The 14,120-nt window shown below is 36.8% G+C and overlaps 1 protein-coding gene across 1 annotated transcript in view; it reads left to right on the top strand.

The window, feature by feature from the left end:
- The window catches only part of kif18a (kinesin family member 18A), a 32,197-nt gene extending 18,077 nt beyond the window's left edge, over nt 1–14,120 (top strand). The window contains exons 12-18 of the mRNA XM_051115637.1: nt 1,296–1,417; nt 1,621–1,859; nt 5,177–5,236; nt 10,947–11,301; nt 11,394–11,486; nt 11,598–11,707; nt 13,612–14,120. Of these exons, the coding sequence (XP_050971594.1) occupies nt 1,296–1,417; nt 1,621–1,859; nt 5,177–5,236; nt 10,947–11,301; nt 11,394–11,486; nt 11,598–11,707; nt 13,612–13,751 (1,119 nt within the window). The 3' untranslated portion in view covers nt 13,752–14,120. The remainder of the gene's footprint in view (nt 1–1,295; nt 1,418–1,620; nt 1,860–5,176; nt 5,237–10,946; nt 11,302–11,393; nt 11,487–11,597; nt 11,708–13,611) is intronic.

Here is a 14,120-nt window from a genome sequence, read left to right on the forward strand (position 1 = left end):
TTTTTTTTTTTTTTTTTTTTCTTTTCCTGGAAGTAGAACGGAGTAGTGACGCACCCGCCCATCAAATGTTCTGTGCTGTGCTGTTTTGCGTTTTCTTGCGTCAGAGGGGGTAGAAGACTCCTCAGAAGGTGCATTTTCAGTGAGACAGAAGGAAAACAAGGAGCTAGACTAAAAACAACATCTAAGTCGTTTCATCATTTTTGTAGTGTCTTGCCTATGTTGCCTTTCTCATTATAGCACATAGATGAGATGGTTTAATCTCGCCGTTCTATTCTTCACCCAGAAAGCCACAACATTCTCTTGAGCTTGATATTCTATTTAAAATTTACCATGTAATAGGTGGGAAACTGTCCCTACCTGTGACCTGATTTATGCTATATGCATAATTTGTGTTGACAATGTAAAATGAAGTCTGAATGTTGTTTAATGCACATTTCATAAATATCTTTTCCTTGAGTTGATATTTTTTCTTTCGTAACTTGTCTTTAGAGAGCATGAGTGTCTCTGATTTAAACTTCAGTAGCAAAATTAGATTTGATAGCGTGTGTGTGTGTGTGTGTGTGTGTTTTCAAATAATTTAATTTTAATTCTTTTTATTAAATCAGAACTGTGGTTTAAAGATTTGTTGGCATCATCAATCAAAAATAAAAATAATTTATTAATAAAAATTCTAAATGTCAAAAACAAAAACACAATTATGCAAATTAGAAAAGCCCCCAAATTAATAATTCAAAGATGTTAGCTTTACAAAAGCATTAAATAGACTTTCCACATTTTTCGGTATCATAAAACATATGCCTATTACTTTTCATTTTTAATTAATTGCATAAATTAACACATTTTTTCACATAATTTTACAGTCCTAATTCAAATGTTTTGGTAAACAGATTCAGGTAAATATTGCTATTTATTGTGGTTTCATTGCTGTTTATTGAATTTATTACTGTGTGCTGTTATGTTGGTGCATATAAATCCAAATGATCAAATTTTATGCTTGTTTATTTTAACCAGATTGCATTTTTTTTTTTAACTAGATTGCAAAATTTGCCATTTGGTCAAAATGAAAAGGAGAGGGATATATTGATTATCCAGAAGGTCAAAACAAATATTAAATATAAAATTAGTTCCTACCTAACAATGTTAGTAAGGTCGCCCACCTTTTTGTACTATTGAAATCATGATCTTAAATTATTTTGATGCTTATCCATCATTAATATCAAGAGGGGGAAGAAACTACTGGTTGCTACAATTATTGTTGCATTTTTCTTTGTATTAAAATGTGTTTCTGCATACAGGAGCTAAAAAGAGAACTGCAGTGCCATCAGCTGCAGCTGCAAATCACTGACCTTCAGCAACACATCGAACACATGAGCCACCTCATCAGTGTTCAAGACCAGGAAAACGCTCACACGCACAAGTATGAGTCAACACTCCTAGAGGCTTTGCACTAGGTTTCATGTTTTTGAGCTTAGTCACCCAGAATCTATGCGTTTGTGGAAACCCATACGTTCTTTGTATAAAGTTCTTTGTGTTATTCAGATTAATTTGAAATTTGCAATGTAAATGCCTCCATCTGTATCATTCAACTATACCACACTTGCTCTCCACCTGTCCTGTCAGGTTGGTGAACGCCCTACTGTCCACCTGCCGCCGGCAGCACCTGGCGTTGAAGGCCGCGAGCATTGCCACAGATGACGTTGAGTGGGAGGAGCTGGAACGGCTGGTGCATAGAGAAAGGGGTGTGGTCTGGGCAGACCAGGAGAAAGCAGAGGACAGGGATGATGGTGGCACAGGAAGCTCTCATCTACAGCCCATCCTGTCTTTCTCACACCTGGTGACTCACCAGAGCACGCCATGCAGTGAGTGAAATCTTGATGAAACAGTCAAACTTTTAAATGAGAAATGTCTCTTTCTGTAGCAACACATCTCACATTTAAAGGGGTCATCGGATGCAAAGTTCACTTTTACATGATTTTTAAACTTTAATGTGTGTTGGCAGTGTATGTACACAGTGTTAATTTTGACAGCAAAATTTAGTTTAGTCTTAGTCTTTGGAATAATACACCATTTAGTTTTAGTCCTGTTTTAGTCATCTGAAATCTTTAAGTCTTAGTCTAGTTTAGTTGACTAAATATCATAAAAGTTTTAGTCTTAGTTTAGTCTTAAGACTTTTAGTCTTAGTCTAGTTTTAGTAGACCAAATATTAGCATATTTTTCTCCATAATTCACGTAATTGTAAGTATATTACAATATATGGAAGCATATAGAGCATACAGGCACATATCTAATTGTTGTAATAAAAAACATTTATTTTATTAAATGTCAAAAACATTAGCCTTTTTCACAAAAATAACCATAAGACCTGCTCTCCCTGAACGATATACATGCTCCCTGAAAAAGATATGCATTGTCCCTGAATTGTATGAAACGCATATGACATCCTAGACCAAGCTCTGACATTTCTGTCTGTCTGTCTGTTCATGAGACATACCGCTGCCCTCGGACCGCGTGCACAAAACGTTAGCGTGTTGCTAACGAGAAAAGTCAACTTAAATTAACCAAAGCTTTGTAACCAAGACTGTGCATCCAAGTATAATGTATAACTAAATATAATGTATAACAAACATCCTCATAACTTGAAAACCGCGGCTTTTGAAAATGGCTTTGCCAAGATCAACCTGCCCTCAAAAGATTCGCTCTGATTGGATTTCCCCACAAAAGGGTAGTTCTTATTGGATCTCTTCTCCATTCGTCCCGCCCCAACATTTTCCTCTCGTTTTTATTCATTGACTAAAGTGTCAGTTAAATTTCGTCATCGTCTTCATCATCATATCTGACTTTTTATTTAGTTTTCGTCTGTAAAAAATGTTCGTTGACGAATATTTTTCGTCATAGTCTTCGTCAACGAAATTAACACTGTATGTACACATCTACCCTATAATGATAAAAATCCATGCAGTGGATTTAATTCATCTGTAAAAATAATATCCTCGTTTTTCAAATCGTCACACCAACAGAGGCCGCTCCCACGATAGATTGACATGAGCGTCTTACCTCAGACCCGCCCTAAATCAGCTGTAACAGTCCGACCTCCATTGTTTCGATGCCGGAGCAGGGATGTAAGTTAGTCAAGAATATCTCCGATTGAGCAAACATAGTGGTCATCATTTACTCCCAACATCTGAGCCGCTGAAAATGCTGTGGATTACGTTTGTTTGTGAAGGGAATGCGCCTCCCGATCTACATAAATGCGTTTATGTTCTCGCAAATCATTTGTGATCCAGCTTCACCTACAGCAGAAGTGAGTATAAGGGTTTTTTATGAATCTCTGCAATCACCTTTTTCTAATAACGTGCTAGTTAGCAAGTTTAGAGGCTAAACGTGATAAGTTCGGCTGAAGTACACAAACTCTCAGAGCACAGCTCGTCACTCCACAGAGAGAAGAGAGGGACCGTGCAAGCAGAGCTCATTTGCATTTAAAGGAGCAATCCATCAGAATGGGTTGATTTTTGCAGAGCTGATTTTGACAAGGTAAAAAGGGTGTTGTTTTATACTACCATTGAGAATTTTTAACCAAAGTATATTATAGACTTTTTATTAAGACCCTAAAGAATCATATCAATTTGTGGAAAATGGGCATCCGATGACCCCTTTAAGTCGTCATTTTACTTGACACTGCTGCTACGCTGATTCATAAAGCATTTCAACAAAACCTTATGGAGTTAGCTGACCCACAATGTCTGACTATTACAGTACCATTCAAAATACCTTTGTGTACCTTTGAATACCTTTATTGAGGATATATATTAAATTGATCAAAAGTGAAAGTGAAGATTTCTATTTCGAATAAATGCTGTTCTTTTGAACTTTCTATTCATCGTGTAACCCTGAAAAAATGTATCCCGGTCTCCACAAAAATATCAAGCAGCAGAACTATTTTTAACATTGATAATATGAAATAAGAGATTTCACATGTGAGATGTTTCTTAAGCACCAAATTAGCATAGCAGAATGAATCTGAAGCATTATGTAACACTGAAGACTAGAGTAATGGCTAGTAGAAATAAATAAAATTTTTATATGTTAAAATGTAAAATTATGCATTTTAATACGTTTACATTTTAATAATTTAATTTTTGTTTAAGAGACTTACATTAAAATAATGGTCAATTTGTTTTAAATTGAGATTTATACATAATCTGAAAACTGATGGGAAAAAAAAGTAAGATTTCCAGTGGTGTATGGTTTGTTAGGATAGGACAATATTTGGCTGAGGTGCAACTATTTGAAAATCTGGAATCTGAGGGTGCCAAAAAATGTAAATATTAAGAAAATCACCTCTAAAGTTGTCCAGATGAAGTTCTTAACAATGGATATTACTAATCAAAAATTAAATTTTTATATATTTACATTAGGTAATGTACAAAATATCTTGATGGAACATGATCTTTACTTAATATCCTAATGATTTTTGGCATTAAAAATTCTGACCCATACAATGTATTGTTGGCTATTGCTACAAATATACCCATGCTACTTGTGACTGGTTTTGTGGTCCAGGGTCACATATGTAAATGAGCCAATTTAATAGCATTTTATTGATGCAGATAATCATAATGAGCATTATAATTTTAGCAGATAAACATGATTACAGCCATCAGGCAAATCTATAGATTTTTTTGTTTAATGTAATTATTGTATTAAAAACGTAATTTTATTTTTATTAGTTTTTCTTTTAGTGCCGTGTATGTTTTTCTATATAATTTTTCAACTATTATACTTTATTTCTTTACTTTTGTTTTATATTTTATATATATATATATATATATATATATATATCTCCTGTTTTAAAATGCTATTTATCTCTCCTATTTTGGGGGGTAATGTCCACAGCTGAGGATGTAAGGAAATAATCCAAAAGATAATGTCAGTAAACTTCCTGCTTCGGAGATGAGGCATCTCATTTGTGTCATACAGCAACCTCATAGTGATCTCATTTTATGTCTGCCTCGTGATTTACTGTGCTCCGTGTCAATGTAATGTGATCTGCATTGTGTGAACGTTGACAGATGTATGTGTCTTGATTTAAGACGTGTTTAGTTCCCGCGTGATGTATATGCTGGACTGAATAGGAGGGACCAGCACAAATGAATAACAATGCGTTCTCTTCACTCAGGCTCCGAGAAACACACACGCAGAACCTCGCAGCGTCTCAGACCAACACACTCATCTAAAGGTAAACTCATCTCTGTCTCCCCTTTTTTCTCCCCCAGTGTCTGCTTCAACATATTCTGCTTAAGTCATCAATCCAGCTGCCTGAATCTGTCACATTGCTCATGCTGACAGCCCATGTGTGTGTTGCACAATTGTGAAGGCTCAGATAGACCAATAGTCAATACATCAATCATTCTCCATGTAAGCATCAAAACATAATAGTGCTTTATTAATAGCTAAATCATATCAGTGCTTTAAATAAATAAAAGCGAACAATGACAGTTTTATTAACATAACTTTATTTTAGCTTAGAAATGAACAGAGTTGCTCGACATTCTCCATACTTACTGAATGAAACACAAAAACAAGATTTCACAGAATGGAGGGAAGCGAGGGGTGGGAGAAAGGGGAAAAGGAAGAGAGGAAAGCTTTGGGAAATTGAAGGAGTGGTGAGTTATTGCTCAGTAAATGGAGAGTAATGATATTTGCCGCAGAACAGGTGTTCCTCATTTGATTGAGACACGCTGTGGGAAATACACACATTTCAGGAAAATACAGAGACCTGCAAAGAAGCAAAAGAGGGAAGTGGCGGAAAACAGACGGATACTGTTAAGAATTATGTATGTTTAAACTTCTGCATTGATAGCATTGGAATATTTTGCATTCTCAAACATAGTATTCATTAGAAACAAATTTCCTATGTCTATAATTCCTCATTTTTGACAACGAGGTTGTGGGGTGTTTCTGTTGTTTATTTTTTACGTTTTTTTCCCCCCTGTCCGATGATTGTTTAAATTTGAATGATTAATTTCAAACACCATATGGGATTTGACCAGGGCAGGACAATATAAAAGTTCACTCTCAGTGAAAGAAAATGGAGCTTTTTGAAAATGATTAATAATGATTTGTTTGCCACCTCAAAAGAAACATAAAATGTAAAACATATTTCACACGAAAAATGGTGTTCAGGTTTTTATCAGTCCGCTGGGGAAGGGGGAAAAAAAATCACGTTTACAAGTTTCCAGCCTGCTCTGCTGAGCTATTGTAAGGACAAACTACTCCCTGGCTCTGCAAGATTTCATTTTAAGCACATAGAAAATAAATGCAATATTCATGACCTCTAGATTCATTTCTTTTGTTATAAAAATGAAATTCCTTTTAGACAGATTTTAGCTTCACACAAATTTTCTGTTCATTTCTATCTGTCTGTGTAACAGTTCTGTGAATGCAATGCAACGTTTTCAGATTTGCAGCAAAATACATTTGCTAAAATGAGAGATGCTCATTTTCAAGGTTCGCAATGTCGAACAAGTCCTGCTTGCAGGAAATAAGAGCTGCGTTCAGGTCGTCCTGCTCTAAAGACAATAGAGATGGAGCCCTGTCTGCAGGAGCTGTAAGAGATACAGAGATTCAAAGAGAGGGTTATGAATGAACCTCCGCCCCACCCCCACCATCGACGCGCTTCATGACGATACCGTCGCTGCACTCGTGCTCAAGTGCTCGGCGGAGAGAGGGAGCGAGAGCGTGAAAGGGTGGAAAATAGTGATGGAATAGAGGACAGAAGCAGGAGGGGTCACGTGTCAACGCGCACGAGACTGCCGCTCCTGCCTCAGATTGAAACCTGCAGTCTGTTTCTTTCCATTCTCTCTCCATTCATCCTCTCTTGTCGCTTTCCCTCTTTTCTTTCACATTTCTGTATGTTTTTTGTCAGTGTGCTGCTTTTTTATTAATCAATCAGTCTTTATATTTCCATTGTCTGTCTCTCCTCTTCACCTCACCATCTACGTCTAGCCTCTCGGTAGCGCCGACCCTCCGCCCTTCCGAATTTCATTCATAAAATCATTGCTCGGTGCAGGGAGGGGGGGAGCTATTACATATAGTATGAAACGCTCCTGGATTGGGCGAGGACGATTCTGCAATAAAAAGAGAGCGAGCAATGAGAGAGCGAGAGCCAGGCGACCCTAATCCGCAGTGGCTTCCTCCAGAAATAGCGCCTCATGCATGTTTTAATCCCACCAGCCAAAAATACGCCACCCAGAGCACTCTGCCACCAATTACTGATCGCACCTATTCCTCTGCCTCCGCTCTGGGCCATACATCACTGTCTGCCGCCCATCGTCTTTCTGTGTTGTTTTTTTTTTGTTTGTTTTTTTGCTTTGTCACCTGATCACCCTGTGCCTCTCGAATGAAGTTATATCGCTTGTGCTTACAGAGAGGCCGTCGAAGCGAAGCGCATTCGATCTAACTTTCACAAGGCGTTTTCAGTTCTCCAACTTTCTTTTGCTAAAAAGTATAGTTAGTCATTAACAGGATGTCAGGTCCTCTCCCATGCAATCCAGATTTCTGAGAATCAGCACTGACTCAGAGAGAAGGAGAGATGGCTGAGTGTCAACAGTTTAACCAGCAGGAGCTCTGAAGCATCGCGATTGGTCAAGAACGCTTAAGATGCAGCCGCAGTGTCTCTCTCTCCCTCGCTTTTCTGCATCGTGTGAGTCAGTGTGCGGCCAGACTGCGACGTGCTCCGGCATACTCCGCCACTCAATATCCAACGTCAGACCCCTCCAACAGCTTCCTGGAGCCTCCCTTGCCTTCCTCACCCACACACACACACCCACCGGCGCACACATACATGTACTGTCTGTGTTGATGGCGCAAAAGAACCTGCTCTTTAGCAAGACGCCAGTCTTGATGTGCTCATGAATACTCACGTGACGCGCGTGGATAAATTATTCACTGTTGTATGAGTAAATTATGTTTATGTGTTTCCATCAGTAATGTAAACTTCCGTGCGTGTGTGAGAGAGCTGTATGTGTGCAGGAACGTGCTCCGCAAAGTAGATGACAACAACTGAGTAATATTGTAATATGCCAGTTACTGTTGGTCAAGATTCATTCGAACAATAATGGCCCCAATACTTTTTACTTCAGCTGATTTTGTCCCCACCACTATTTGACAGGAACATTTTTGATACAATAAAAGCATCTCCAATTCTTGAAACTAGTTTTTGTTTCATTAGTGTTTGGTATATAGTGCTATAATTTATTCTCATTTAAACTTAAAACTAAACATTATTTTATAGTGTTACCTTCTGTTTATCTCTCTATGCAACTTTTCTGTCTGTCTATCTCTCTATCTATCCCTAACCTTGTTTATCTATGCAACTTTTCTATCTATCTATCTATCTATCTATCTATCTATCTATCTATCTATCTATCTATCTATCTATCTATCTATCTATCTGTCTCTAACCTTGTTTATCTGTCTATGCAACTTTCCTGTCTGTCTGTCTATCTATCTGTCTCTCTGTCTCTCTCTACCTTGTTTATCTATGCAACTTTTCTATCTCTTTATCTATCTATCTATCTCTAACCTTCTGTTTATCTGTCTATGCAGCTTTCCTGTCTGTCTATCTATCTATCTATCTATCTATCTATCTTTAACCTTCTGTTTAGCGGTCTATGCAACTTTCCTGTCTGTCTGTCCGTCTGTCTGTCCGTCTGTCTGTCCGTCTGTCTGTCTATGTATCCATCTATCTCCAACCTTATCTATAAAACTTTTCTATCTGTCTATCTATCTATCTATCTATCTATTTATCTATCTATCTATCTATCTATCTATCTATCTATCTCTAACCTTCTGTTTATGTCTATGCATCTTTCCTATCTATCTATCTATCTATCTATCTATCTTTAACCTTCTGTTTAGCGGTCTATGCAACTTTCCTGTCTGTCTGTCCGTCTGTCTATGTATCTATCTATCTCCAACCTTATCTATACAACTTTTCTATCTATCTATCTATCTGTCTGTCTGTCTATCTATCTATCTCTAACCTTCTGTTTATGTCTATGCATCTTTCCTGTCTATCCATCTATCATCCATCTATCTATCTGTCTATCTCTAACCTTCTGTTTATGTCTATGCAACTTTCCTGTCTGTCTATCTATCTATCTATCTATCTATCTATCTATCTATCTATCTATCTATCTATCTATCTATCTATCTATCTATCTATCTCTAACCTTGTTTATCTGTCTTTGCAACTTTTCTTTCTATCTATCTATCTCTAGCCTTCTGTTCATTTGTCTATGCAACTTTCTTGTAAATCTGTCTGTCTACCGATCTGTCTATCTATATCTGTCTGTCTGTCTATCTCTAACCTTCTGTTTATGTCTATAAACTGTCTATGCAGCTTTCCTGTCTATCTATCTATCTATCTATCTATCTATCTATCTATCTATCTGTCTATCTGTCTATCTATCTCTAACCTTCTGTTTATGTCTATGCATCTTTCCTGTCTATCCATCTATCATCCATCTATCTATCTGTCTATCTCTAACCTTCTGTTTATGTCTATGCAACTTTCCTGTCTGTCTATCTATCTATCTATCTATCTATCTATCTATCTATCTATCTCTAACCTTGTTTATCTGTCTTTGCAACTTTTCTTTCTATCTATCTATCTCTAGCCTTCTGTTCATTTGTCTATGCAACTTTCTTGTAAATCTGTCTGTCTACCGATCTGTCTATCTATATCTGTCTGTCTGTCTATCTCTAACCTTCTGTTTATGTCTTTGCAACTTTTTTATCTATCTATCTATCTATCTATCTATCTATCTATCTATCTATCTATCTATCTATCTATCTATCTATCTATCTATCTATCTATCTATCTATCTATCTCTAGCCTTCTGTTTATCTGTCTGTGCAACTTTCCTGTCTATCTGTCTGTCTGTCTATCTATCTATATCTATCTATCTCTAACCTTCTGTTTGTCTGTCTATGCAACTTTCCTGTCTATCTATCTATCTATCTATCTATCTATCTATCTATCTATCTATCTATCTATCTATCTATCTATCTATCTCTAACCTTCTGTTTATCTGTCTATGCAACTTTCCTGTCTATCTATCTATCTATCTATCTATCTATCTATCTATCTATCTATCTATCTATCTCTAACCTTCTGTTTATCTGTCTATGCAACTTTCCTGTCTATCTATCTATCTATCTATCTATCTATCTATCTATCTCTAGCTTTCTGTTCATTTGTCTATGCAACTTTCTTGTAAATCTGTCTACCGATCTGTCTATCTATATCTGTCTGTCTGTCTATCTCTAACCTTCTGTTTATGTCTATAAACTGTCTATGCAGCTTTCCTGTCTGTCTATCTATCTATCTATCTATCTATCTATCTATCTATCTATAACCCTCTGTTTATCTGTCTATGCAACTTTCTTGTATGTCTATCTATCTATCCATCTATCTGTCTCTAACCTTCTGTTTATGCAACTTTCTTGTATGTCTATCTGTCTGTCTGTGTCTATCTATCTACCTACCTATCTCTATATATATTTGTCTGTCTTTCTGTCTATCTGTCGGTACGTCTGTTATGTCTATTCTTCAATTAGCTTAATATATTTTCTTTAAATTATATAAACAGAAAACTTAAAATCCAGGGACTAATATTGGAAAATGCCAAAGTGAAGTTATCATGTCAAATCAGTTTCTCGTGCGCACTTGAATTGTTCGATAAGAACTGTAACTTTTATGTTGTGAAATAGGAACTTAGTGTACTATTTAAAGTGTTGTTTAAAACCATATTTGACTTTTTTTTTAATCATAATGTTGACATTTTAACTTGGACTTGGAAATGATCAATATATTTTAGATTCATTCCGTTTGGTGGCATCTTTCAGTGAGGCTGATGAATTTTGTGCTTTTTATCTTTCAGGCTGTAGCCCTCAACATCAGGATGAAAATGTTGAATGTCCTCTTAAAAAACCAATCAGGAGGAAACTGTCTGTGTCTCCTGCAAACCCAGATGAGGGTGGGCCCATTCCTGCGCTGTCCCATTACCCTCCTGCCGTCCAGGAGGTCTTAAAACAGGAGGGCATGTTCCCGCTGCAGTACACTCCTGAGGTGCAGCCGCCCACCTCCAGCAGCTTTGATCCAAACTCCACTATTGACATTGGTCACAACGAAGACCCATCAGGCGGTAATGTCACTGTCATTCTATCACCCGAGCCCCCTGGCCTCACAACACTCCGGGCGCTACGTGCTAACAACGGAAATGAACTAGCTAAAAGGTACTGTGTGCTGCGAAAACGTCATCTTTTGTATGAACTGGACAGTTTTGATTTTGCTGGTGTGAAGAAGTTTCTTCCCAACTGGTTTCTAGGTTGGAGATCCCATCTCTGCTAGACCTGCGAAAATCCAAACCGTCCTACATGGCGATGACATCAGCTGCTCAAGTTAAGCGCAAGTTCAACTGGTGTGTGTTTATTGTGGGACCCATTCGCTGGGGCTGTTTCAAATCATTCCTTGTTGACATTTTGCACTCTTGCTGTTTTCCAAAATCTCACTTTGTGTCTGTTTGTATCAGTTCCAACACTGGGAAAGAAGACAGTTCTCAGACCACGTCCACGGCACCCAAGCGCATAAAGAGAGACGTCTGCGAGGCATCTAAACCACTGCGAATCCGTCGTTTTGGAGGTTAGTATGCTATTCTCAGTGCAGAAAAATTACAGTTACCCTCTATGGGCTTTCCATTTGTATCTTGGACGTGGAACATAAGTGTCTCTTATTATATTCCATTTATGAAGTCCTCACATAATCCATTATGTTTGGTAAAGTATTGTAATAGTGTAATGGGCGGGCCGGCTGACAGCTGTGAAAGAATGTCAGGCACACAGCCAGAAGCGCACAATCTCCTCCTCCCACTCCCAGTGGCTTATGCGCGTTCTTTCTCCTTAGTAATATAATGCCACGAGTTGGCTGAATTTACCCTAGTTTTATAAAGTAATAAGCCACTAGAGACTGTGCGTTAGTGATTTTTGCCATGTTTGTAGGGTGTTGTTAGACACGACTTCTTTTATTAAAAAAAAAAAAAAAAAAAAGTGACTAACATATGGCACCAGTGTTTAAAAATAATAATCCTATCGTTTTATTAAAAATTAGCATTTGGCAGGGCATTTTTTTTGTTGAACTATTATTCAAAAAATTTGGTGTTAGATTTTAAGGTTTTTAAAAGAAGTCTCTTCACCATGGCTGCATACACTACCAGTCAAAAGTTTTTGAACAGAAAGATTTTTAATGTTTTGTTTGTTTTTTAAAAAGTCTCCTCCGCTCACCAAGCCTGCCTTTATTTAATCCAAAGTACAGCAAAATCAGTACAATTTTGAAACATTTTTTTACTATTTAGAATAACTGTTTTCTATTTGAATACATTTTAGAATGTAATTTTCCTGTGATCAAAGCTAAATTTTCAGCTTTAAATTTTCATTACTTCAGTCTTCAGTGTCACATGATCCTTCAGAAATCATTCTTATATGCTGATTTGCTATTCAAGAAACATTTTTGTATTTGTATTTTTGTATTTTTATGAATTTTTAAAACAGTTGTTGAATAGAAAGATTCAAAGATCAGCATTTGTCTGAAATATAAAGCTTTTGGGGATTATAGAAATTTATACTTTTATTAGGCAATGATGCATTAAATTGATCAGCGGTGATGATAACAACATTTATAATGTTACATAATATTTCTATTTCAGATAAATGCTGTCCTTTATGAACTTTCTATTCATCAAAGAATCCTGAAAATAAATTCTACTCAGCTGTTTTCAACATAATCATTATAATAATAAATGTTTTGAGCAGCAAATCAGAATATTAGAATTTTTTTTCTGAAGGACAATGGCACTAGAGAAATTATGCTAAAAATTCAGCTTTGAAATCACAGGATTTAATTGCATTTTAAAATATATTTACATAAAAATCAGTCATTTAAAAAAATTTGTACTGTTTTTGCTGTACTTTTGGATTAAATAAATGCAGGCTGTTACCCTACAGAAAAATGTCTTAACCACCCAGACGAATTTGATTGATTAAAAAAGATGGCAAGTAAATAAGTTATTAATATCTTGGGGAGTGTCCACTTTCAGCGCTAAAACCACGCCCACTCCCGGAAAAGCTATCGCCTCTTTCAACTGTCAAATTCCTAGCTGGTTTATAAATAATCTCAACCAGATAATATGCATGTACGTGGTGAAGGCATAGCTAGTTAGCAAACTATAGGCTGTAGTGGCTAACAGTAATGACAGTAACTCGCAGTTGATGCTAATGCGCTCTAGTTATTATAGTGTTAGTAGAGGGCCCATGCTCAGTGGGTCCAGTGCGTCATTTAGACACAATTCAAGGCTTTCCCAAAAAATCCTGAACACAAAAGTGGTCAAAAACAGTTTAACAGTCTAATTCAGTACTGCATAGTTCAGAGTCTTTTGTAACATGTTTTCAGGAATACAGTTCTAACATTAATTGTGTGTTTAGAAACAATTCTCTGACTGTAAAGATTTCTTCGTCTTATAATCTTTCTCTGTTCTCTTCCACCGCATCTAGTGTCTTCAGAGAATGAGCCAAGCCGTAGAGTAGTACGGAGTGTGTCTGAGGGAAACCTCCATCAGCTTGACCAGCGCAAGCCCAAGTTGAGCTCAATGAGGCCTGCTGCACTCTTTAAAAAAGTCACCAAGAGGATGTGAGAGGTTTCCTCTGGCTATCAAAGGCGCCGTTCTCTCATTCACTGGCCTCACGCACTGCCTTCTCATTAGAGTTGATGTAGAAATGTAAAAAGGAAATTTTTTCTGTTGTTTTTATTGCAGGAGCAGGTATTCGGGCTTAATTATTTCTAGAAAACTGGATTGTTTTTATGTTAATGTTTTAAAATATGAATGTGCGTAGAAAACTCGTCCAGCCTAATATGAAGCTCACATTAAAGTATTAATTGATGTTCAGGTTTTGTAAAGCAACTTGGTTTTATTATTGCTACCGAGTGACTTTTTTTCTCCCTTTTTAAAATGTCTTAATTAAAAAATCGCTCCATTTAGAGAGCTACTTTCAGGTTTCTATTT

Source organism: Labeo rohita, chromosome 7, assembly GCF_022985175.1.
Source record: "Labeo rohita strain BAU-BD-2019 chromosome 7, IGBB_LRoh.1.0, whole genome shotgun sequence".
NCBI lineage: Eukaryota > Metazoa > Chordata > Actinopteri > Cypriniformes > Cyprinidae > Labeo > Labeo rohita.